This window comes from Phoca vitulina, unplaced genomic scaffold (genome assembly GCF_004348235.1).
Source record: "Phoca vitulina isolate PV1807 unplaced genomic scaffold, GSC_HSeal_1.0 scaffold54, whole genome shotgun sequence".
Taxonomy (NCBI): domain Eukaryota; kingdom Metazoa; phylum Chordata; class Mammalia; order Carnivora; family Phocidae; genus Phoca; species Phoca vitulina.
This window is the reverse complement of record NW_022589757.1, coordinates 3,707,558-3,733,276: the sequence shown is the minus strand read 5'-3', so window position 1 is coordinate 3,733,276 and position 25,719 is coordinate 3,707,558. Positions and strand designations below refer to the sequence as shown.

Sequence of the window (25,719 nt, the reverse complement as noted above, 5' to 3'; positions counted from 1 at the left end):
CCATATTTTAAAAGGTGAAAAGAAACAGGTGAAATTAATTCTAATAGTTTTGTTAACCCAAATATAGAAAATGGTATCATTTCAACATGTAATCAAGATAAATTAATGAGATTTTTTTTTTTTGCTTTTTTTTTCTAATTCTCCCCAGCCCAGTGCGTTGTTATTTACACCTACAGTGTCTCTCACTTCAGCCTAGCCACGCTCAGGTAGTGGCAGCCACGTGTGGCCAGTGGCTGTTGTATAAGCCGTGGCAGCCCTAGGCTCTTGGGTTCACTTTCCCCGGCTTCTCCTCAATGCCCAGTCTAGATGCAGTTGGTTTCTCCTGAGCATAAACCCTGAATTCTATTTCTACAAGAACTGGAATCATTCTATAAAAACAAGAATATCATGTCAGCTTTTTCTGTAATTTTGGAGCCAGTAGCCAGGCCTGTCTTTGATTAGTCCTTTTCTCAAGAACTGCCACTTTGAGCAGGAGGGGGAGGAGGAGGGAGGAAGCTGCCATTTACCGGTCATTCTTTGAAGAGCAGCCGAACTCCTAGCTGTCCCAGCCGCCCCTGAGAGTAAGTTCTCCCTATCTTACGGTCCCAGCTTGGCCTTTACACCTTACAGCTGTTGCAAATAAATTCGACAATGAAATAATGCCAGGCCATTAGCTGAATTTAGACGTTTGTCAAATGGTGGTCTGGGCCGGATGTTGCTGGTTGCTTTAAATAGATTGTCTCACGTATCCAGATAACATCGTTTCACTAAATAAGAAAATGACCTTAGACAGCTCCCATCCAACGGCACAAGGCAAGGGCCTCTCAGGGCCAGGGCCCAAGTCAGTCTGTGTGTGTCCAAAGCTCCAACTCCCACCCACGGTGGAATACCACTCCTCCCATGTGGCTTTTATCAGGAAATTGAGGACATTTTTTATTCTTTCTTTGGGCTTGTGAGTCTTCGAGATAAATGTATGGATCATTACACTTTGAATAGTCATCTTCTAGGAAATAATAATGAGAATAATAGTGGTACCGACTAATATTTCTGAACACAGGATATGCCCGTGCTGTACTAAGTATATTTCACATACAATGTCCTGGTATTCCGAAGGAGAGACACATCATTAGCCCCATTTCACATTTGAGAAAACGGAGTCATAGGGTAAGTGAGTTGCTTGGGGTGCACAGCTAGTAAGGGAACAAAGCCGGCGGACACCAAGGTCTGAGCTCTTAACCTCTGGCTCGTGTGTGCAAATGCGTGACCCAGCTGTGCTGGCAGGGGGGCTTACATGCAGAGGCCTCAAGGCCAAGAACACAATGTTGCTTTTAGAGGCCCTTTAGGATTTTAGTTGCTTATATTCCTTTCCTCAGGGCATGAATTCCCCTGTTTTGGGTACACTCAGAACAGGCTACCCTGTAGAAATGAGTTTGAATATAGATTTAGAATAAAGGTAGAAGCAGGTCTTTGGGAACAGAAAGAACAGCCGTGCAGCCATAGGAATGGGGAGTAGAAAACCCAACACACACTTATGTTACTGCGGAAAAGGAACCTTTCAGAAGGTAGTTAAGAATTGTTGTAAGCACATGTTCCGAGCCAAATAGAAATCAGGTTAAACAAACCATAAAATGACTGCAAGGGAAAATGTTTTCATGAGGAAAATGACCCCAGGCCCGTGGCAAGAGCAGACTTCTCTAATTTGGAAGAGTGAGGATAACACTGGGATGGGAATCCGAACACTTGGGCCCTGGTCAGTTTTCTCTTCTGTAAAATGTAATTGTGCTTTTCAGCTCCAGAATCCTGTGCAAAATTATGGAAAGTTTACAGAGATCTCAATCAAGTTTTAAAAATGAACGAACTATATTTTTGTTATCAAGCCAAGGTTAGCCAGTAGAACACAATCCTAATTTGTAGGTACAAACATACTGAGTGTTTGACCAAAAACACACCACTTCAGCAACAGTGAAAACTCTCCTGTCTTTATTACGGCATTTCCCCACTTGCTCAGACTCAGACTTCTGGTAAATTCAGCCATTTGACCCATAGCTATAAACTAAGATATAAATTAAAAAGTACTTTTAAGAAACAAAACAAAACAAAAAGCATGGCAGCAACTCATACCCAAAACAACCAATGCAAAAAATTAGAAGAAGCAGATCATACTTCCATTTGCTTTCTGGATCTTTAGAACAGCATCTGAGACTCCACGCAGCAGCTGTTACAAAGCACCTTCTGTTTCCTGTCCCTCACTGGTGGTGGGCACCTGGAGGTACAAGGGTGAACAGTGAGCCCCAAGAGCTTCCTAGCAGCAAGAGGGCCTTCCTCATTTGACATTATGACCTTGACCATCAAGTGGAGTCGATTATATTCGGTATAGTTTGCTCAAGGAAGCAGAACCATAATTAATATATATTTTAGACATATTTCTACTGTAAATGGTCAGATTTCTTGGGGCCCGATGCCTGGAAAAGTTCTCTCATGTGGAACTTCTCACCTCCCAACATCCCAGGTAATTGAAGCATGACTCTATAGTGCTTGAGAAATAAGATGCGATAAAGTGTATTTGATAATTGTAATTCTTGCTATTACAGCCTGTTTCTTAATAAATTTAGTAGCCACAAAGCAACCAACACATTCCCCATTTAATAATGGATCTGAGAAATAATTTCAAGAACAATTTAATAATAAAATAGAAATGTATTTCAATCAGTGGTATCACAACTTGACAGTGATGCATATCCATTGACAGGTTACAGAAATGCCATTATAACATGTATGTTGATCCTACTGATGTCCGATCTGAAGTTACTCCTCAGAAGGATGAATTATGGGGACTATGTAGATAAACTGACATTTTTCAGAGAGGAAAGGCAGGAATGGACTAAAGTGATCAGTTTATTTAGAAGGGTCAGAGATGGAAAATACGGATATTTTGACAATAGGAAGATACAAAGGCAAAATCATGATCTAGTTTATTTTATGCAGTAGCATATTTTTTCTTATTCTTTGGTCTGGTGAACTGGGCCCATGGTGTCGCAAAATAGAATAGACTTACAGTTACTTATGCATCAGAGACCTCTGAGCTCTCGAAATGTTTTAAGGGTGAAAATTGCTGAAATGTGCATTTGGAGGTTGTTCAGTGTCAGTATCTACCTATGGTAGCTACCACATCTAGGAAACAATTTCAGAAATTGCTCTTGCTATTGCTGTAGTAATAAGTGCTCTCCCTGCTTCTAATGTTGTCCCTTCCCCATCTGTTCCCCACACTGCAGCCAGAGTGATCTTTCTGAAGCATGAGTGTGATCACAACACTCCCCTGCTTAAAACCCTACGTTGGCTCCCTATTTCCCTCAGGATGAAGTCCTTAAAAATAGCTTCGTGTTCTGGCTCCTGCCTACATCTTCAGTCTCTTCTTTCTCCAATCTCCCTCTACCAGCAGCTCGCTTCTACCCTGCAACATGTATATGCCACCCTTCGGTCGTGCCAAGGCTGTTTGCAATGTTCCAAAGGCACCTGGGTTATCTCTCCTCCCTGAATCTTTGCACGCACTGTCCACTTCACTTGTCACAAGACTCTTCTCATTCTTTGGATGGCTAATTACAACTCTTTTTCAGCCTCTAATTTTTTAAGCTTCCTAAAATCCTCCCTGACTGTACCTCGCCACTCTCCAACTCCTGTCCCATCTTCCCATAGGATAGCAGGATGTTAGCCCTATTTTCATATTTTTTCCCCATTCTGTTTCAGTTGTTCTTTCTTGTCTGTTTTCTTCACCAGGAATTCTGAAGGCACGGTCACGGTCTGTGTCTTGAACTCTGATGCATCCCCACACTTTCATGCTTGGCACAAAGTAGGTGTTTAAGTCTTTGTTGAATGGATGAGCAGTAGGAGTCTGACGAAGCCACTCATGTGAGGCAATGCCATGGAATGGAAGTACACTGGACTTGAAGTGAGAAGACAGGTGTCGGTTCTAGATCTGCCACTTATGACTAGCTGTGCACCGTGGAGCAAATCTCTTAATTCTCTGGGCTTGAGGTGTCTCTCGTGTCAAGCAGGGCTAACTGTTCCATCTCCCTGCCTTCCAGAATTGTTAGGAAGAGTAGAGAGGTCAATATATTTGAGTGTTCTTTGCAAAACAGAAAGCACAGATGTGGGGAGGACACTGAGTTGGTGAGAGTCCGTGGTTTTGTCTGAAGTAAGTGTGAGTTGCTCACACGATGTAGCAGAAGCGGGCGGTCTCTCGTCAAGCACGGCCTCCTCTGCTTGGTGGTTAGAGCTTTCAAGTTATTTTGGAGATACTGTAAGAGAACACTTCGGGAGAGCAAATTATTTTTGGGCTGTTTTTGTTAATTATTTCCTTTCTTTTGTGTTTATTCCTTTGAAAGACGTTGATCTCTTTTCTGTTTCTGCTTCCTTTCCTAGAAGTGACTCATGTTCTAATCTGATAACTCATCTTTCAACGTTGTACTTAAAATTCTGACACACTTTGCAGTGAAGAAAATAGAAGTAATTTACTCTAGGAAATATGTATGATGCCATTAGGGTTTTTTTGCATACTTGAGGAAGTAGGGGTTACTGAAAGCTACTCCTCTTGTATTTTTTTATCCCGGTTTGTTCTATCCTAGTATTTCTACGTTTGCTCAACTATGAGAACGTAGCCCCTGTTAGCAGTAAACAAGTACAGGATTTTGTGTTCTTGTCAAACATGGAAGATATCATGTTGCCTAGTAACTTTACTATTGTTTTTACTTTGTTATTGTTGTCCATAACAATATAAAACTAAATTGTTGGCCAAAATATCTGATCCTGTTCTCTTCCAATCAGTAGACAGGAGGATCCTTAAACCTGTGTGGAGACTTAGTACTTTCCATCTCTTAACAGTCATTCATTCATTCATTCATTAGTTCATCAAATATTTGTTGACCACACAACTATGTCCCAGGCACCATTCCAGGCTCTTGGGATAAATTAGTGAGCAAAACCAAGGTCTCTAGTTTTTAGGTACTTACATTCCAGATAAGATGTGCTTGTCTTATCTTCTCTAGGACTCTGTGACCAGCTTGAGGCCAGAGACATAGTTGTATGGCTTTCAATGTTTTTGTAAAAGTCAATGTATTTCTTTAAGAAAGATACCACTAATTGATAATGTCGCTGTAGGAAGAAGTGATCCAATAACATATGGGACAAATGGAAAAGGAGAAGGAGAACTATCTTGGAATTCAGCTGTCAAGATGGATAATACAGGTTTTAAAAGACACACACTTAGGGATAATTGAATTATTTCAATGATGTTGTTATGCTTTTAACCTTTTCTCATTTCTCTTCATCCCTGATAAACGAAGAGATTGAAGCATAGGGATTCATGCTGTTGGACTTTAGAGTCAGGTGGGCCTGGATTTCCTGGCTATGCCCCTTAATAACTAGGAGATTTTGAACAAGTAATATGACCTTTCTAGGCCTCAGTTTCCTCAATTATAAAGTAAGGATAATAAGAGACTCTACCTCAGAGGGTTGGTGTGAGAATTAAATAAAAGGATAAATGTGAAGAGCTTAACTTATGGTAAACATTAATAAATAATAGCTTATTAAAATTATTAATCCTTCAAGGTAGGATTTTTTCTGCCCTATTTGAAGAACCCCAAGATTAAAAGAATTAAGTTACTTGTCCATGGCCACACAAGTAATAAGAAAGTGAATGCCATACTTGGACACTGTAGCTGTGTGAGTTTTCTAGCGTATTCTATTGCCTCTCAAGATGTAATTTTCCCAGAACACAAAGGAAATCAACTGAAAATGGTGTATGCATTTGTGTAAAAAAGAATAAATAAGTAAAAATAAAAATTTAAAAAACCACAAAGCAAATAAAACTGTAAGCAAATAAAACTGTAAGCAAATATTTAATTCTAGTTCACAGAAGATATGCCTTCTGTAGTAGATCAGCAATTTTGAAAGTACTTTCTGTGTATACTGTGTAAGTTTGAACAAATGAGTAAATATATTGACGATAATGGGAGCCAAGTTTCTCACTGTTGAGGAGAGGAAAGTTATAGTGATGGAAAGAGGGGAGACTAGGTTCTATCTATGTTGTTGGATCAGAATTGGAAAGATCAGTCTGAATGTACATGTATTATTAATATAAACATACCTGGAAAAATACTTATAATTATATATTTATACATTTATATGTATATTCCTATCCTGGTTCTGTCTACTAAGGTGACCTAGAAGCAGACTTCTCAGTAGCAATGTGCACCACCTGATGATCTTGGTTTCTAAATACTATTCTCCATTAAAAGGCAGAAGAGTTCCTTGGAGAAATGCTGACTGCAAGACTGGTACAAGGATAGTACCAGATGAGCCTGGAACATCTTGGTGGGGATAGAAAGCCAGAAAGTTCGTAAGAATAATAGAGAGATATAATATAGGAAACAGCTTGAAGGGGTTCACACTGGCCAAATCTAGGAACAAAAAAATAAATAATGGCCATAATCAATTATAGCCCACTGAGTAAAATAAGAATCCATGACTCCATGCTGATATCAGTGAATTAATAATGGGAGAGAAAGGAAAGCCCTCTCTTACAGCACATTAACCAAGTGATCAAAGATAATATCGCCAATGTTGGGAACATAGACATCATGTGTCTTAACTCACAATGACACCCATACCTCCCTGCTTTTTTTCTCTATAATTCCATCAGGAATGGCTCTTGGCTAGTAAGCATGTTATAAAGGGTCTCATAATTTTGTCATACCAATATTCTACTGTCACAAAGCTCTCTGTATTTTACTTTAGAAGGGAAACACCATTTAACAAAAAGGGTTGTATGTTTAATACCACAGCTTCAGCCCTCGATGAACAGGTGACTAGAAACATGGCAGACAAGATTGGTGCCTCAAATCACCACCACTGCAGACCCCATGCTCGGGTTAGACTTGAAGGTTTCATCATTTCCATCTCAGACTCATTGATGAACTTTAGGACCGTCAGAAACTTTTACTCCTTCAATGTTGCTATAAAATTTAGAATGTCCTTAAAAAAATCTAATAAATCATTTTTACTCTGTGACATGAATATTTTTAAAATAGCAGGATTTAAATAATAAATGATATAGAAAAGTTGAGGATCAAAAACATAAAGTGAATACTTCAGTCCCTTTCTTTAATGGGATGGTAAATATCATTGCAGACATTTTTAGAGAATATAACCAACCAGAACTGTAATTGGAAAAAAGGAGTGACAACACCCCTATGTGTACTTGGTCCATGTTTGAGGACTATCCAGTGCTTGTGTACTTCCTTTAACTCTTAATTATCATCAAGAAAACATGGACATGTCCACATGTGGCCACCGGTGATTGTGAATAACTTGGAGAAGAAGGTAGATGTTCCTATTCTAGTGCAGTTTCTCCCTTTTAAAATCAGCTCTATGGAGGTAAATTTAAATATAATAAAAATCACCAATTTTAGATGTGCAATGAAAAATATTTTGACAAATATATACAGAGGGGGAACCATTATAATCCTGATAGAGAACACTTCTGTCAACCCCAAATGTCCCTCATGCCCCTTTGTTCCCTCACACACACCCCCTGTTCTTAGGTCCTGGTGGCACTCATGTGTCACTCTAGTGTTTACTTTTCTAGAACGTCATGTAAATGAAATCATACAATATGTTTGTGGCGTCTGGTTTCTTTAACTAAGCATACTGCTTTTGAGGCTCATCCATGTGTTTTACTTACAGTAGCTTGTTCCTTTTTATTCTTACTATTCCTAGTATCCCTGTAAGGCAATACCATAGTTTCTTTATCCATGTAGCAGTTAATGGGCATTTAGATTGTTTCCAGTTTTTTTTTTCTTTAAGATTTTATTTATTTATTTGAGAGAGAGAGAGAGAGAGAGAGGGAGAGCACAAGCAGAGGGAGGGTGAGGGAGAGGAAGAAGCAGACTCCCCACTGAGCAGAGAGCCTGACGTGGGGCTCAATCCCAGGACCCTGGGATCATGACCTGAGCCGAAGACAGACACTTAACCAACTGAGCCACCCAGGCGCCCCTTGACTGTTTCCAGTTTTTAGCAATTATGACTAAATCTTTCAGCCTCATTTTAATCACAACCAAGAAATTCTTCTTTACTGCCATTGCTTTTATTCCAATTTATGAAATGTGGCTAACTAAAAGTTTGATTAAATGAAATCATCAGTGTTCTGAGTGAGAACTGAAAGAAACCCAGTTGGGGAAGACTGGCTCAGCCACCCTTCGTGACACTCTCACACCCAGCTAGGATGGACCTCTCATTTTTCTTTGCTTTGGTAGTTTTCCCAAATTTGGTAAATTTCTTATGGTGTATTCCACCTTCTACTTCCTATTTTAGCCATTTTGAAGTCCCTGTTGGGAGCAAGGACTATGCCACATTTATCTCTATTTGACTCAGTGCCTAGCAGAGTGTCTTTTACATAATAGAGTTATGATAAATATTATATGAATTGATTTGGATTCTTCTCTAATCCCTCCCCTTAGACACATAAGTGGTTTTTATTAATTCTTTCAATCCATGATTGCATTACCTCTGGAGTGCCATAAAATAGGTTTCCCTAAAACAGAATATTTCAAGTCCCACCTCTGCCTTCACATCACTTACAATGTAACCTTCAAGCCTATTTCTTTATTCGGCTATAATGTGAGAGGATTTGATTAAACAGATTTGAGATTCCCTTTCAGTTCTAACATTCTAAGGTTTTACAAAAAGCCTACTAAGTCAGAAAGAACCTGCAAAGGGAGAAGGCAACACGGGAGGAAAGGGGGCTGGAGGGAGGAAATAGGAAAGTAAAGATATGCTGTGTTTTTATGCAATGAAAAAAAATGTTAACTAGACTTGTGGTGATCATTTCGTACTACGTACAGATACTGAACCATTATGTTGTACACCTGAAACTAATATATGTCAATTATACCTCGATTAAAAATTATAAAATAACATGTAGTTTCTTAAATAAAGTAAAAATTGGAGAAGGATTCAAGAAACAAAACTTGGCGTTTAAGTCAACATTTGTTGGTGGAGCATTGATTTTTTTTTAGATTTTATTTATTTGAGAGAGAGAGCTTGTGCACAAGTGGGGGGGAGGAGCAGAAGAAGAGGGAGAAGCAGGCTCCCTGGTTAGCAGGGACCCCAATGAGGGGCTTGATCCCAGGACCCTGGGATCATGACCTGAGCCGAAGACAGACGCTTAACTGACTGAGCCCCCCAGGTGTCTCAGTAGTGCATTCTTTTAAATTGTCTTATTTTTTAAGGAGAACTACAATAACTAGTTATTTTTTCTATAGTAAATTTAGAATATCCGTTATTAGGCAGCTTCTCGTGCTAAAAATTGATGTTGAGCCTGACAACCCCTTCATGTAGGAGAACCATAGCCCGGGTTGGCAAAGGGTAGCCCCAGTCATGGCTGTTGTCCTGGTATGATTATCAGTAGCACTCCTTTTCACTCTCAAATGGATATTGGTTTTGAGCAGTGTGTTGTAAGGCTACCCAGATTAGTGATCTCAGAGCCTCACATCTCCATGCCTGTAACCAGGGACCTGACATTGGGGTGGTTCCTCAGTGGGAGAGTCCACAGTCTCTTTTTAGGCCGATTCCTTCAGCAGCACGGTTTCTAGCTAGTGAAGCCCCTGGAGCTTCTCTCTTCCAGGCACTCTTCCTTTTGAAATGTCTGAGAAGTTTTTGCCTCCAAACTAGCTTTGAGCAGATTCTCCAGCCTCACTAAAGACTGCATCCTCCCTTCCCCCATGGCGAGGGTCTAAGAACATCTATTCATTAAGCATTCACTGCCTGCTTCTTATGTGCCAATCCTGAGCTGGGCTCCGGATTTAGAGAGACAAAGATGACAAGAAGCAGTAAGTCAAGTGTGATAAATGCCATCTTAGTAGGACGTATCCATTTACAACCTATATTAAGGTCACCGAGGAAAGAATACTTAATTTAGGAGAGAATGGAAGGAGAGGGGAGAATTTTGAGCAGACCTTAAAGGAGTAGTATACACTGAGCAGAGGGAGAGGGGTGGGGGTGAGTGTGGGGGGGGGTGGAACAGGGGGGGGGGGGGGGGGGCATCCCAGGAAAACAAAGAGACATATGCAGTGATCCATGGGCAGAAGATGCATGGTGTGACTGGGGAGGCAAAAAGTGGCCTAGTGTATCTATTTGTTGCAATATACCAGTTTGGAACTTAGTGTGAGGGAAGACCTTGGAGCAGGTCCAAGGGGGTGTTGTTATTAGAAGCACCAGAAGGGACCTTATTTCACATTTAGCGTGGACTCCTGATGATTCCATTTGAGTGAGGTATGGGTATAGTTTCCTCCTGAAATTTTACACTACAACATTACCACATGCATTGACCAATTTCAATACAGACTTTCCTTATGTTGCTTTATAATTAGAAGCCAATGAATCAAAGCTCCGCAGCGGTATGTAGACTACTAGTGATAGCTTTATGGAATTGTTTATTTTTGGTTTGGCAAAGGCAAGGCAGTAAATATCTCAATTAGTAAACTAAAACAGCACGGATGAGAAATGCCCACAAGGAGATCAGGAGTTAGACATAACTAAGTCAGTTAATTAGAGGAAACCCTCATTCCACTTACCTGTGTTCAGAGTATGCGGAACCAACCTGACATGTGTGTGCGGTATTCAGTATCGCTGCCTCAGCTTCCAATTGTTTAGGCAGTTTCTCTCTTTAAGAGCCACTGTGATGGGATATTGACCCAGTGGGATGACCCATCTCGCTGGGTCAATATCCCATCACCACGGGGTGGGACGTTGTCTTGGACGATGGAATATTCTCATCGTGCAACTTCTCTCAGCATGACGCAAAAGAGGTCTTATTCTGACGTGCTGGGGGAAATTTTTCATTTTCATATTCATATTTATATTCCCATTATGTGGCCTAATGTGCGGATATGTTTAACAAAAACATGCAGAATCATTTCCTTGCTTCTAGATTGGATCTCCTACATTCTATCTGAGATTCCATTTTAAGTTGGGGAGGAAAAGCAGAGGTGGTCTACAAAGCTGAGTTTCAAGAATTTAAGTTTTGGTGTATTGAATCATGCCATTTGTAGGACCACAAGATTTGTAGGAAATATTGACCATTCAAAAGATAAAACACGAAATGGTGGCCCAGAACATTGACAATCTTACCGGAAAGGAGGTTTGTGTTTTCAGGTTATAAAATATTAATATTCGGCTGTCATGATTTTTTGATTTTTAAAGTTGTATACTTTACTCCGTTTCGATATATGGCATGTATTAAACACAGGATGAAAGGCCCCTTGGCTCTTCCCCCCAAGGGGGCCGGGGCGGCGGGGGGGAAGGGGGGAGGAGAGGGGGGCCGGGAAGGTGGAGGGGTAGGGGAGGAGGGGGTCTGACAGATTGCTGTCCACTTCTGCTTCACAATTTACTAGGTATCAGCTCTCTGTGGTCTGTAGGGGAAATGGTGGGGCTTGGTGCATCTGTAGATTACATTTCTGTCTGTCTCCTCTCTGCTTTGTAGACTGGAAAAAGATAGCATTCAGCAGAGCTTTAGCAACGAAGCAAAGGCCCAAGCCCTTCAGGCCCAGCAAAGAGAACAGGAGCTGACACAGAAGATACAGCAAATGGAGGCCCAGCATGACAAAACTGGTAGGTGGTAGGGAGAGATTAGAGCCTGGGCCCTGGCTCACAAGCCAGGCCCACGCCTTACTGTGAAATGACATCAGGAACACCTGTAACCTTTGGCTGGCCGAAGGGAGCAGATGCTAACTACACCGGAGATTCCGAATTACATATTAGTTAGCGTTTAAAAGAGAAAATGGAAAGTACTGCCCACTGTCTGTTGATTTCAGAGTACTGCGCTCACATCTGTTGCACCATCTGGATTACGAGTTTATTTACCTGTGTTCAAGAAACGTAAAGCTGAGAGAGACCACAACAAAGTAGAAAAACAAAGGGCTTGTTTTTGGCTGGGTTTTCAGGCACACATGTTATATAAAAAAATAGCATCAGAAGCTCTGCGGGAAATGCTCTGAGCTTACAGTTAGAGTCTCCTGAATAGCACTGAACAGTTCCCACAGTACACACATTATAGCTACTCTAAAAGCCTAATGAGTTTGCTTCAGCATCCAAACTGGAGAAAAGCTTTAGCCATTAATCGGTTCTTAATTCACTGTCGCAGCTGGATGTAATTCAGTGGCTCCAAATTGATATGTTCCTTTATTTAATCTTTGCAGCTTCGAACATTTTTAGCATTTGTATGATTTCGCCACCTCCCCCAGCCCAATCTAGAGTGATGTTTAATCCTTTGCATTCTTCAAGTTCTCAAACTGCTGTGAAAATTCCCTAATACAAGGCACTAGCCACAGCTGTCAGCATGGCGAAAAACTGCCACCTCTCATCACATCGGTGCTGTTTTGCAGACAGAGTTGGCCAGTAACTCTTTACCTTTAATTTGAAAGTAAAATGCACTTTTGTTCAAAGCAGGCAGTTTGATGCTGAACTCAGCTGGAGCGTTCTGCAGCTCCTTTCACTTGTGAGTTGTGTGTTCACAGACAGTGTTAGTCAAAACAAGACCATGTCAGTCATTGTAATTCCACACCACATACTCTGAGCTGATTGGACTATTAAAACAAAAGTTTAATTGATCCTGTCTCTTCCAGAAAAGTGTTGCTTAATTTTTGGTGCCTTGATTTATTTTGCTTTGTATGCTATGTGCTTTTTGCCCGTCAGTGGCTAAAATCGGGAAGAAGTAGAGGGACTTATTAAGCCTGACACTTGAAGATAATTTTCACATGATCTTGTGTACACTCTATTTGATGACAGGGTAAAAAATGATTGTTCATCCTATAGGTGAAAAATGGAAACGTAAAATTCATTAAATCATCTATTTGCTTATGAAGAGGCAAATGTCATGTTGACCCACATGATACCCTCCGGCATTTTTCCAGACTCAGTAGATGTTTTTCCACTAAAAATAAAAGGAGGAAATTCCAGGAAAAATTAGTGTTTGCCCCTCCTGCTTGCAGGATCCTAGTGATCAAGGAGTCTTGGGCAGAATCTCTGAGTGCTACGTGAGGGGATTTAATGGCTAAGACCTTCTTAAGAACACTTCCTTTTATTTTGCACAAAAATACCACACTCCCTTCAATTCCTTTGACCAGATCTTTAGCGAAACTCATACTGTTGACAATGAAATCCAGATTCTAGGGAAAATTATGTACTTTACCTTAATAATGAAAGAAGTGTACACAAGGGGCGGGGATAGTGAGATCTGTGGGCAAATACGAAACATAAAGCATGAATTACAGTATAGAAGAGAGTTCCTCCGTTATTTTAGTTGTGAATTATCTAGTTGTGATCATTCTTGACACTGTTTATAGTGAAATTGTCAAAATAAAAATGTAATATCTTGCATATTACAAAGATATAAGCATCCATGGCTCCCCTTGAGATAATCTGACAGTTTATCAACACATTAAACCATTACCCCAAGCGTGTATGATCAAAACTGTTTCTGGGGTGTAATTATTAGAAAAATTAATGCCTCCCAAGATTTAGTATCTTGCCAGGTGAGTGGTCCTTTGACTTTGGACACTGAAATTGACCTGGTGGCTTATAGGAAATGGGAGTGGTTTTAGCACTTTTACCGGTCTACATATGGAAGCCCTGCAGAGTTACAACCATAAACATCTTATATTGGTGGGGGGTTTATTGTTATTTCTAGAAAATGAACAGTATTCATTGCTGACCTCCCAGAATACATTTTTGACAAAGTTAAAGGAAGAGTGCTGTGCATTAGCCAAGAAACTGGAGCAAATCTCTAAAAAAAGCAGGTAGGTAATATTATATGATACTTTTGGAGCACTGTTTGTGTGAATACTGTCATTTTTTCTTAAAAAACAGCATTTCCACTATTTGAGGCTAATGTCAAAATTAGATATGTGTTGACCTATTTCCTGTGAAAATATTTCCTCTGTATGGACAATTTCTTAATATGTACGGTTTCTAAATTGTCCATACAAACCCCTTGGTATTTTTTTTTTCATGATTATGTATACGGACTATTATTTGACCTTCTTAACGTTCAGAACCGACAGTTATGAAACTTCAGAACACAAAGGTCAAGATGGCAAGTATTTTAATAAAGGATTCAGATAAATCAAGCAGTTTTAAAGTCTTCCGTCGATAGAGTTAACATTTTAATCTGTTATCACAGTTCTCCACGAACACCCAGAAACTATCTTTAAGTCAAATGATAATAGATGAAATGTGTATCTATAAAAATGAAAGTAGGTGATACTTGAAAATAAATAAACCCAAACCATCCTTTTGTTCTCCTAAAATTGATTTGTTTTATTAGAACAGCTATCATTCATTTTGTAGGTACACTGCTCTTTTATAAAATACATTGATTGGGATCTTCGTGAATTATTTTCTGCACATTTTCTAATCAGATTATTTACATGAATGAATGATTTATACTCTAAATGATAAGAAGCCTGAGTTCTCATCTCAGCTCTGAGAGTAACTGTCTAATCTCAGACAAATTTACTTGACTTGCTTGAACTGTGCTTTCCTCTTATAAATGAATGGTATTGGACAGAATCACTTTGAATTAAACTATAAAAGGCATCGTTCACATAAACTAACTACATATCAGATGTCCCATTAAAATACAACCCGATGGAAAAATACCCTGTAGATCCCGTTTGTATTTTTCTGAAGTTCACTTAGATTTACACAGAGCAAGCAGTGGGGCTCAGCAAACTTCTGACTTAGGTATCTCATTCAGAAAGAATTTCCTAGAGAATCAGAGCATATCTGATCACCCTGAGCCCTGTCTTGTATTCCTGCATCAATGAGGTGGCTTAGCTATTGGAATCCCTATCCCTGAATCCTTTGGGGAATCAGAGGGCTGATGAATCCAGTTCTTTCTGCTCACAGGAAGACAGAGGCTCCTATAAAGCTCCCAGAATGTGCTCTGACATGTGCACCTTCTTAGCAAATACTAATTAAAGATCTAGTTTGAGTAGAGGAAAGCTCAGGGTGCCAAAATACCAGATATTTCCAAGAAGTTTGACAAGGAAACCCAAATGATTTTGTTGCAGGAGAGACCCTCATAATATATCAACAGTAGCTACTGCTAACTAGAAATATTTGATTTGCCTCACATAAACCCAGAACTAAGTAATTTGTTAGAAACAAACAAAAAAACTGGATCATATAATTTAAGAAAAAATTACATTGATCTAGGACTTAAAAGATTAAGATTGCTTTGTGATTGATTATTAATTATCTTGCTGAGGAGACATAATTCTGGAAATTGTGGCATATAAAAGAGAAGGAGGTACTATATGCTTGGTATATATTATTTAATTCTTACAACTTGAGACAGGAATTATTATCTTCTTTTACATGTGGGGAAACCAATACTCAAGAGTGTTTAAATAGCTGGGAAGTGGGAGAGCTAGAGTTCTACTGTACATATTTCTAGTTCCAAGGCCTATGATCTTTCTTGTACATCAACTACCAAAGAAAATCAGGCCAAAGCAGCTATGATGAGAAAGTTTGGGAAAGAAAAAAATATTCTTTAAATTCCCATGGAGAAGTAGACATGCTTGTCATGTGAGGGTAAGCCTGGGAGCCTGGGTCAACCTGTGCCCTGTGTCCTGGGCCCTCTTTCTTCTGCTCTGGATCTATCCATGTACCCTGTACTGATCTAGGGAAACTGAGCCTCAGCCCCTCTCCACCTCCCCTTGCTTCGGGTTCCTCCAGTTTCTGACCACTGCTTTGTCGACTGAGCGTGCTCCTGTCTGATACATACCTGGCACGCAGTACATACTTACTGACTAAATGAATGAAACAAGTATGGTTTTATACCTCGTATCCTGACCTGACTCTGGTCCCAACCTGTTCCCATGTTGATGACAGGCAGGGTGCAGTGAAAACCACTCTGGAATTCAGAAAGAACTAGGTTCGAATCTCTCTGTGCCACTTGGGTACATTGCCTAATCCCTCCAAACCTCAGCTTCTCCATCTATAAAATATGTATATTTTTTAAATGTATTTTATTTATTTATTTATTTACTTATTTAGAGAGAAAACGTGAAGGGGCGGCAGGAGGGGCCGAGAGAGAGGGAGAATCTCAAGCAGGCTCCGCACTCAGCACAGAGCCCGACCCTGAGATCATGAGCTGAGCTGAAACAAGAGTCCAGTGCTTAACCGACTGTACCACCCAGGAGCCCCTCAAACATTTCTAAAACCATGTTGCAGGATTGTTGTGGGGATGAGAAACACCGAGAGATATACGATGCACATATATACGTACACACGTATATAAAGGGCCTTGCATGGTGCTTGACACATGGAAGTAGAACCATAGCTGATGGCGTTGTTTTCAGGGTCTTGACCGGGGCAATTTGGATTTGACTTCGATCTAGGTATTATTGTCTTTTCCAGGGAGGGTCTGAGTGCTATTCTGACAGACATAAAGTCTATACCACAAGAAAAACCTTTGTAAAGGCAAACAAAGCAGGATCAGGAAACTATGGGGCTGGTTGTGTTTCGAGTCCTGCTCTGAGATGGCCTGTTCTGTAAATCTGAAGAATTAAAATAGTCATCTACTGTAACTTTGCAAGTTTATCCAAAACCAAGGCCTGGCAATCGTAAACACTCAAAAAATTGTTACGTATTATGGTTAAAACTTTTAAGAGCCCCCAAAGTTTACAAAATATTCATTTTGTGTGTCTCACAAGAACGTGGTAGATACGATAAACTGTGATTTTAAGGTTGGTTGTTGACTCTTAATTTCTTGTCCACGGAGTCTCTTTTCCCTCTGGCTCCCTCTATGACGAGGATGACATTTTCAAAATTCGTACAAAATGTATCATTTGATTTTAACATTAACCATTTGCTTTGAATTCACCTGTATAACTTGAAGGCCTCCGAGTGTTTCTTTTTAAATAAAGATTATAAATTTATGAAGCCCTATAGAAGCCTTCGGGAGCTCTGCACACCCTGTACTAAACTTTGGGGATAAATGATTTTTCCTGTGCTTTGAGGTGAGGAAAATCTTGGAGTTTTTTGAGCTTTCTAAAGTGTTGTCATTGTGGAAGTTCAGTCTCCACAATAATGAAACCACATGGTAATTTTGAGGCAGCTTGTCCTCAGAGTGCTACGGGTAAAATTTTTCTTAAAAGTGGGTATTATATTTATTTTGTATTGCTCAACAATCGAGAACAATGTTTGTGGTTCCCCTTTTCTTACTCAGGACATTTTCTCAAAGAGTTCCACATTATTTATAATCCCATACTAACCAAATGGCTTCACACCATTTATAATAAGCTTTATTTTTTACTCAGAGATCTAGCCATTTGACCAGAGCCCATGCCGTCCCTAGGAGCGCTGACAGTCCGGGCTCACCGTGCAGGAGGCTCTGACTCGTTACCCCAGCCTCAGGCTAGGCTGCCCTGCGCAAGTGTTTAGAAATGGTTCCTCCGAGTGTGCCTATTGCATGTGTTTTCTCCCCAAGTAACGTGCGTGGTATTACGGCAGCTCCTTGAGCTCCTGTTGTCTGCAAGCCCTCCCCAGTGATCAGCGCGGTACTTTCTGCACGGCGCGTTCCACACTGCTTGGGTGGTGTCTGTAACTCCAGGGTTTGTGAATGGCACATCCCATTTTCAGACGAAAAATGAACTGCCAATTCTGTGCATTTGATATAGCTGGTTTCTGACCACGAGACGGGAGAATTAATTCCATTTTGCTTTTAATTGGCACCAGGCAAGCAAGCTGGCTGATTGTAGTTGAGGCTCTCATAAACTTTAGCTTCCCTTTCGTCTTTATTCCCTGGGACCCTGGGAGCTTATTACAAGTCCTAGGGTTGTTTTTGAGGGTGGTAAGTGGAGCTCTTGAAATATCTTTGGTGCAACTGTGATTTCTCTTAATCTAAGTGAGGGAAGTGTTCCCTCTCCGCAGGTGCTTGGATGAATCAGCAGTAAAATGTTTGCAGTGCAGTTTGCAGGGCTCGGACCGTGGCCTGGAAAGAGCTTAGAAGTGTTGGGCACCGGGAGGAGGGAGCCTCTACCAGCTGCAGGGGGGCGATCAAGCCCGGGTTGGGTTGCAGCCCCTCGGCACTCGCATGTTGGAGAGACAGGCTAGCAGCGAGCACAGAGCCCCGGTCTACATGGTGGTTTTGGTTTTGCGTCTCTTCTTTCTTTCCCCATCACTGTCACTTTCTGGGTTGCTAGGCTTGTGGATTGATGTCTAACACTGCCCATTGTGTATTTGTGATTTGCGTTTTGTAATTAAGAGGAACAATGGGAGTCCATTGGGTCTCGTTATATATAATGGTTGGTTTAATTTGTTTCACTTCTATCTTGTTAATTGTAAATTGATCATTAAGATTTGAATTCTAATCTGTCACCAGGGTTGTGGGTATTGAGGCTAGAGCAATGATCCTGGTTTTAATCACTGATGATGAGAAACAAATTTTATAATTTTGGTACATATTGCAGTTCATATATTTTAACACTGTATTTTATGGTGTTATAAATATTGTTAAATGACTTTTAGTGTAGTTTTACTGTGTGGACTATAACGTATAAATTATATTACTGTTTTGGCAACAGTCCGTATCCAACTGTGTGAGTTTAATTGAAGTAAAGAACACACACCCGTGAAAAAAAACTATTTTTTCCCCCGCATGTTTAGACGATGTTAGGTTGGGATGCTACAAAAATTATATTCTACAAGGAGAGACTCATACTGGCCTCTGCTAATTGTCACCAAAAGTCAAGTGAGAATCTAAAAGAATAAAAAATTAAGGTGTCAAGTTTTCCCTTAAAAAAGCAATTATCACTGTAATCCTAATTGTAGTAGTAAAATATTATACTTCATGCAAATGCCATTACACAATATAACTGGTAAATAAAAATGCAGGGAAAAGTTCATGCTTCTGTGAAGCCAGAAATTACCTAAATTTTCTATAAAAATGGATTAGAGTCAATTATTCTTTTATATGACACTGGGATAATCGTGCCACAAAAGTAATGTGGAACCAACACAGAGACTTGTGCTCAAGTGTACTCTCTAAACTTTGCAAACCACTAGTTCTTTCAGTACATCGTGGGCCCTGGACAGACAAATGATGATGTCCATGGACATTTGCCAAATTTTTATCAAACACTGCAAGTTGGAAGGCAAATTACCATTATAAACAAAGGGAAATAAAAACCCCAAAATATGCAAAACAGAAATAAATATCATAGCAATAAAATACCTGATAGTAATGTACACTTTACAAAATAACATTTATCTTTTTGTGGTCGTGTAAGACATCCCCAATATAGGGCATTTGGCTATAACCCACAAAGAAAAATTAAGAAAAAAATTTCCTATGACAGTACCATCCTGCGAAGTATTGTTCGTCTGCGATGCATCTGCTGGCGGTGGGTTTGCGTGTGGATGTAAGTGTGTGTGCACACACAGCCGCCTGCTGGGTGAGTGGCACCGTATATACCGTCTGTAGCCTGCTCTCACTCACTGCTGCTCCTGAACATTTGTCTACATCACCACTCTGGAAACCATTTTAATTGAATCATTCATATGCATAATGATTCATTAGACATTTAAGATGTTTCCAGTTTTTCACTGTTATGAATAATACAATAATAATTTTGTCCATTATTCTGAATTTTTGATGATTCCCTTAGTCGAGATGCCTAATAAAAGGGGATTGTGGGTCCAAAGACTCTGACCTGTCTTTTTTCTGTTTGAATAATAAAGAACCTTTTTAAGGCTATTGATGTGGATGACTTTGCTCAAGTACTACGCTAGATTCTCAGTATACGTGTACCCACATCAGTATGTGACACAAAGAGTTGAGATTTACAAAGAAAAAGTGAGAGGCAGTATGGCGTAGTGGGTGGGACAACCCCTTTAGAGTTGGGCAGGCCAGTGTTTGTATCTGGGCTGGGCTAATCACCCTTTGGGTGACCTCAGGCAAGTCATTAAACCTCCTTTACCTCACAGAGAAAAGGAAATAAACACTTACCTTGAAGATTTAATTTCGATCATTAATATAAAGGATGGGGATTCTGCTATCTGGCAGAAAGTAGGCATGCGGCACTAAATATTCAACCGGAATCTGGTTTTGTTGTGCATTTTTTTGAATAATAGTAGAAATTGAATATTTTATAAATGTCAATTGACCATTTCTATTTCTTCCTCTGTGAATATTTTTCATATTCCTCATATGTTTTAGTTTAGATTTTGATGGAGAGTGGGATAGCACTTTATTAAATGATGTTTCTCCTCTTCATTTGTCTCATTTTTCCTGTGTGTTCCCAGTTCTTTTTTTAATTTTGAAAATTTTGTTCCCAGTGCCTTTCGTTTTTCATGAATTTTTTTCAAAATCAAAGTGACTTTCAAAATTTTTTTTCCAGGTTTATTGAGAAATTATTGATATGCATCACCATCTAAGTTTAAGAAGTACAGCATGATGGTGTGATTTACATGTATTATGACATGATGACCACAGTAGATTCAACTTCAGTGACTTTATTTTTTTGTCTTAAATATGTGTCTATTGTAAAACTTCAAAAAATATGGAAAAGGAAAATATATTTTAAAAAATTCCTAATTCTGACACCTAGAGATAATCCATATTAATATGTAATATACACATCAAAGTATTTTTAAGGGAGGAGGGGAAAGTATTTTTTAATTATAAAATGGTATCACTCTATATATGCTGCTCTTTAAATATTTTCCTTTCTTACCAATATATCATATTTTTAGGTCAATAAATAATGCCACCAAAAGATAGCCCTCACTGTCAGAATAGCCTCTTTATATTCCTTTGTATAAGTAATGTAACCAGTCTTCTGTTGACACATTTCTCGATTCGGTTTCCAGATATTGGGTTGCAGAGCAAGGTTGCTTCTAGAGAGAATGCTGCTGTGAACATTACAACTTTTGTGTGTAAAGGTTTCATATTCTTATATTGTAAAAATCTATGTTTCCTTTGTGATTGTTCTTTTAAAAAAGTGACTTTTTTTCTGGGGAAGTACCTGAGAACAGATAAATATTCTTCTGCGTGTTTTCCTAATCTGGTTTAAGGATATTTGTTGTCTTTTGGGAATTTATTTTAGTGCATAGTGCATGTTGTGATAGGAGATACTAATCTTGGAAGACCACTCAATTAACAATTTCTTATAACTGCCTTAAATTCTTGTATATTGTATGTGATTTTGAAAGGAGAAACATAAATCATTACTAACTGATTTAGACTATTTCAAATATAGGTAAATTCTTATTAGGAGAAGCAAATGTAGACTGAGTGCTTGATCTGAGCTTAAAAATGAGATAATCCCTGCCCTCATGTATAATCTAGTAAAAAAGATGAGGCATCGAGCCACAGTTCAGAGGAATAAATTATAAGCTAATATATGGAGAAAAGCTGGGGGTAGTTTCAAAAAATGTGCTGACATACTGAGAACTGCAAAGTATTAATCAGGGCAAGCTTCCTTTGAGGTGACACTGGAACCAAGATGAAAACAAAATGAGGAATGAGGGAAACGGAAAGTGAGAAATTGCTTCATACAGTGACGCCATCACTTGGGATGAGTTCCTTGGGATGAGTTCTCTGAGCAAATCCACATCTCTCCTTGACCAGGAAGAAAACTTTCACCTAATGGAGGAATCCTTTCTTTGGAGGGACATAATTCTGCATCAAGTGTCTTACTTAACCTTCAAGAAACAAACCAGTCGTTAACTGCTCACATTTTCATATGCAAGAGCCTTAAACTTTCGGTACCTGTGAGGAGCATAAGGAGGTGGTGGCCACAGGATCCATGCTGAATGAAAAGCGAGAACAGGGATATGGTTTTTCTCAGAGAGGTCTCTTTCTGATCTTTGGATTTCGAGACTTGAGGTGATCCTCCAAGATACTAAAGAGGTAGCATATTTCCCGAGGGACACGAATCATCATCACCAAAGTAGCTACCAGTGATCTCACATGAGATGTGTGAAGGCAGAAAGAAGATTGGGTAAATAGTACCTGAGGTGGCAAAGTGGGAGAAGATGAATCTTATGTGTCTCCAGAGGGGACCCCCGCATGGGAAGCAAGCTCGTCTGCTCTCGGGATGCCAGAAAAACTTGGAAGGCAGAAGTGAAGCATAGGACCAAAACCAAAAATGACAGTTCTACCCCCTACCCCACGGAGCCAGTGACTGTCCCTCCTCCACCCAGCAGATTAGGGGCTTCCTCTCTGAAGACATTGAACCAGCAGGCTCTGGTTAAAATAAGGACACTGAGCATAGCAGCGAAATTAATAGGAAGAAGTCTGCATTCTGAAAGGTGAGATCCCCACCTCTCTACTTCCCACCAGCTCCTAAACTTAGCACTGCTAGTTAGGGTCAGACCCAACAAGCAAGGAGCTGAAGAATTCTTCTCTTGAGAAGCAGAATGGCCACAGAAGGAAGAATGATAGACACAGGTATTAGAAATCTCCCACTGGAAAAGATGGCTTGACGTTCCATCACTCTACACCAAAGCCCTCATTGGCGGACAATAAATGTACACCAGTGCGCATGTGATCATGATAAGCTACTGAGCCAGCAAGGACCAATATGTAGGTAGTCACATGATGTAAATATGGCTATTGCTTTAACTACACGCTGGAATACTAGTAATTACATTGACAAGCTGGAGATGAGGTGGGAGGGTGGGTAGAGGAACGCCATTTTTCATTATTATGCCTTTTGGAACTATATGATTTTAATCATGTGCCATTACATTAGCTATGTTAATTAAAAGAAACAATGCTCTGTCGTAGAGATTAGGCCTGGGGTTGCTCCTTTAACAGCATGGTGGCTGGCCGGCAATAGGCACTCAATAAATATTGGGTATAAATAGGAATCATTATCATTTTTGTGTCGGTCCTGGAAGAAGCCATCTCTTTCAGAGTAAGTCACTCTTCCTTTCCCTGTCTGCCACTTGAGTCCCTGCAATGCATATATTCCTCCACTAGACATTTTGCAATTTCTGAAATATTCTGTTTTACATAAAATAACTTTTGTTTACACTGTTACTTTTAAGTATGGTGTTTAAGACAATGCTAAGGTTATACAGTAAAAACGTGCTCCGGTAATAAGAACCTTTAACATCTGTCATTTCTGTGTTTTTGCCTCTCTAGGTCTGAAATAGCTCAGCTCAGTCAAGAGAAAAGGTATATGTATGACAAACTGGAAAAGTTAGAGAGGAGAAATGAGGAATTGGAGGAGCAGTGTGTCCAGCACGGGAGACTACATGAGATAATGAAGCAGAGGTAATACAGCTTCAGTAATCAATTGACATGCCATATATTGAAAGTGCTTGGTTCAAAATCAGAGTGGGAATTGGTGTGGAATAAATAGAATTCATGGCCACCATGGCACGCGAGGGATGTGCTCAAAATCTAATACTCTTGAGTATTTATGCTTTCTCCGCTTAGGTTGTCCTTATATTACAGAGGGGAGAGTATATCTCCTCTTTACTATTCTGTAGACACAGAGTTAGATTTAATAGCATTGTAGGAAAACCATCTACCTTGAAGGTGTAAGTTGGTGATGTAATATGGAGGACTGTCATAGAAATTAGGTTTCGTGTGGTTTTTGTAAGATAAAACATATAAGAGGCTAAGAAGGTTAAATATCTTTTTAAAATATATTTATTCATTTACATGAGAGAGAGAGAGAGCACGCACGCTAGAATGGGGGGAGGGAGAGAGAATCCCCAAGCAGACTCGCCACTGAGCACAGAGCCCTACGCTGGGCTGGATCCCACAACCCATGAGATTATGACCTGAACCGAAACCAAGAGTCAGATGCTTAACCGACTGAGCCACCCAGGTGCCCGAAGGTTAAATATCTTCATCAGATATGCACTGATGGTGTTGCTGGAGACAGAATTTAACTCCAAACCTTTTGGTTCTTCCTAGTGGTGTCACTGGGAGCAAGTTATGTGACCTCCCTGAGCATCAGTTTCTTTATCTATATATTGGGACTAATAATGGCCACTTTGCACTTTGATATAAAGATCAAATATACATCAAGCACTTGGCTCCTACTAGCCACCTACTAAATGGCACCAATGATATTTGCTCCCTTTTTCTAGACGAAGAAACACAAGCTCAGAGAGACTAATGGATTTGCTCAGAGGGACAGGTTGAGGAGGTGGTAGAGTTCCAACTTGAATATTGATCTTTTGACTCCAAATTCCTTTCCTTTTTAAGTGGCACTTCTTTTGTAACAAACCCAGCCCCTTCTCATTTCCTATAAATGTGTCACTTAAAATTTCTGTATAATGATGGATTCCCAGGGGAAAAGAACCGTCCGTATTTACAACATACAATGAATGGATTGCTGTAGGTTTGGACTCCACGTGATGATCACGTGTACAACACCGCAGGGAGCTTGAAGGGGTTCTCTTGGCTCCCAGCCCCCCATTCCTATCCAGCTCCCCAGACACCCCACACCTTCTCTGTTTCAAAAGCAATTGTTGACACAATTGAGAGGAAAATGAAATGCTTATAGACTCCTTTTATTTTGTTTTCTAAATTTAAAGTCAACATAGAGTCCTTGGGGAGGGTGTAAATACTTTATATTTTAATCATTTGCTCTATTGAAGGGAAGAAGGCCATCGGAAAATGGCACTGCTTTGCAGCCGCCAAAATATTAAAATATGGGTGTATTGGGGAGGTAATTAATCATTCATTTATTTACTCATTAAATATTTACTTAGGGGGCGCCTGGGTGGCTCAGTCAGTTAAGCGTCTGCCTTCGGCTCAGGTCATGATCCCAGGGTCCTGGGATTGAGCCCCGCATCGGGCTCCCTGCTCCGTGGGAAGCCTGCTTGTCCCTCTGCCACTCCCCCTGCTTGTGCTCCCTCTCTCGCTGTGTCTCTCTCTGTCAAATAAATAAATAAAATCTTTAAAAAAATTTAAAAAATAAAATAAAATATTTACTTAGACTCAGACACTGTTCTAGGCCAGACTAAAATATCTTAGGTTTTGTGGGCCACATGTGGTTTCTGTCACAAGGTCTTCTTTGTTTTGTTTTTGTATTTCACAGTCTTTTAAGAAAACAAAACCATTCATGGCTTAGAGGGCCAACAAAACAAGCCAGAGAATTTGGCCTGGTTTGGGCTGCAGTTTGTCCCATACTGGGCAACCAAGTCATTTTGCTAATATTTTTTTTTCTTAAATTTGTATTAGAGTCCACAAAATGCACTCAGCCATGTTATCTTACCTTGAAACAAAGGGGAAAGTAGCTGTTACTATCGTCCATTTCCAGATGAATAACTGAGGCTCTCAGAAAGCTACAGTTGCCCACTGAAGGCCAGGCAGCAAATTAATCATTCATTCATTCAGCAGATATTTATTGATTGCTGTGTTCTCCACCACATGCTGGGAATAAAATAGCAAAGTAAACATAGTCCCCAGTGTCATGAAATTTACAGTCTTATAGGGAAGGTGGATATAGATGAAATAATGTTGTAAATATCTAATTAATTACACTAACAGTTGGTTCTATAAAGAGACATATACTTTGTGGTAAAAGCGCCTTTAATAAGGGGACTTACCTGCTCAGGAAAAGTTTCAATGAGAAAAATGATACTCAAAGTGAATCCGCAAGCGTCAGGATAGGGACGGCTAGCTTCCTAGAGCGGGAGGTGGCCGACCGT

General features: G+C 39.9%; 1 protein-coding gene across 8 annotated transcripts in view; it reads left to right on the top strand.

The window, feature by feature from the left end:
* Positions 1–25,719, top strand: part of SDCCAG8 (SHH signaling and ciliogenesis regulator SDCCAG8) — a 237,865-nt gene that overhangs the window by 137,872 nt on the left and 74,274 nt on the right. For 5 of the 8 annotated variants that reach the window (XM_032389373.1, XM_032389375.1, XM_032389371.1 and 2 more), the window contains 3 exons: positions 11,516–11,643; positions 13,721–13,829; positions 23,192–23,323. In XM_032389373.1, coding sequence (XP_032245264.1) covers positions 11,516–11,643; positions 13,721–13,829; positions 23,192–23,323 — 369 coding nt within the window. Of the gene's footprint in view, positions 1–11,515; positions 11,644–13,720; positions 13,830–23,191; positions 23,324–25,719 lie in introns of those variants that run through there. The other 3 variants (XM_032389374.1, XM_032389376.1, XM_032389377.1) reach the window with 3 other exon arrangements.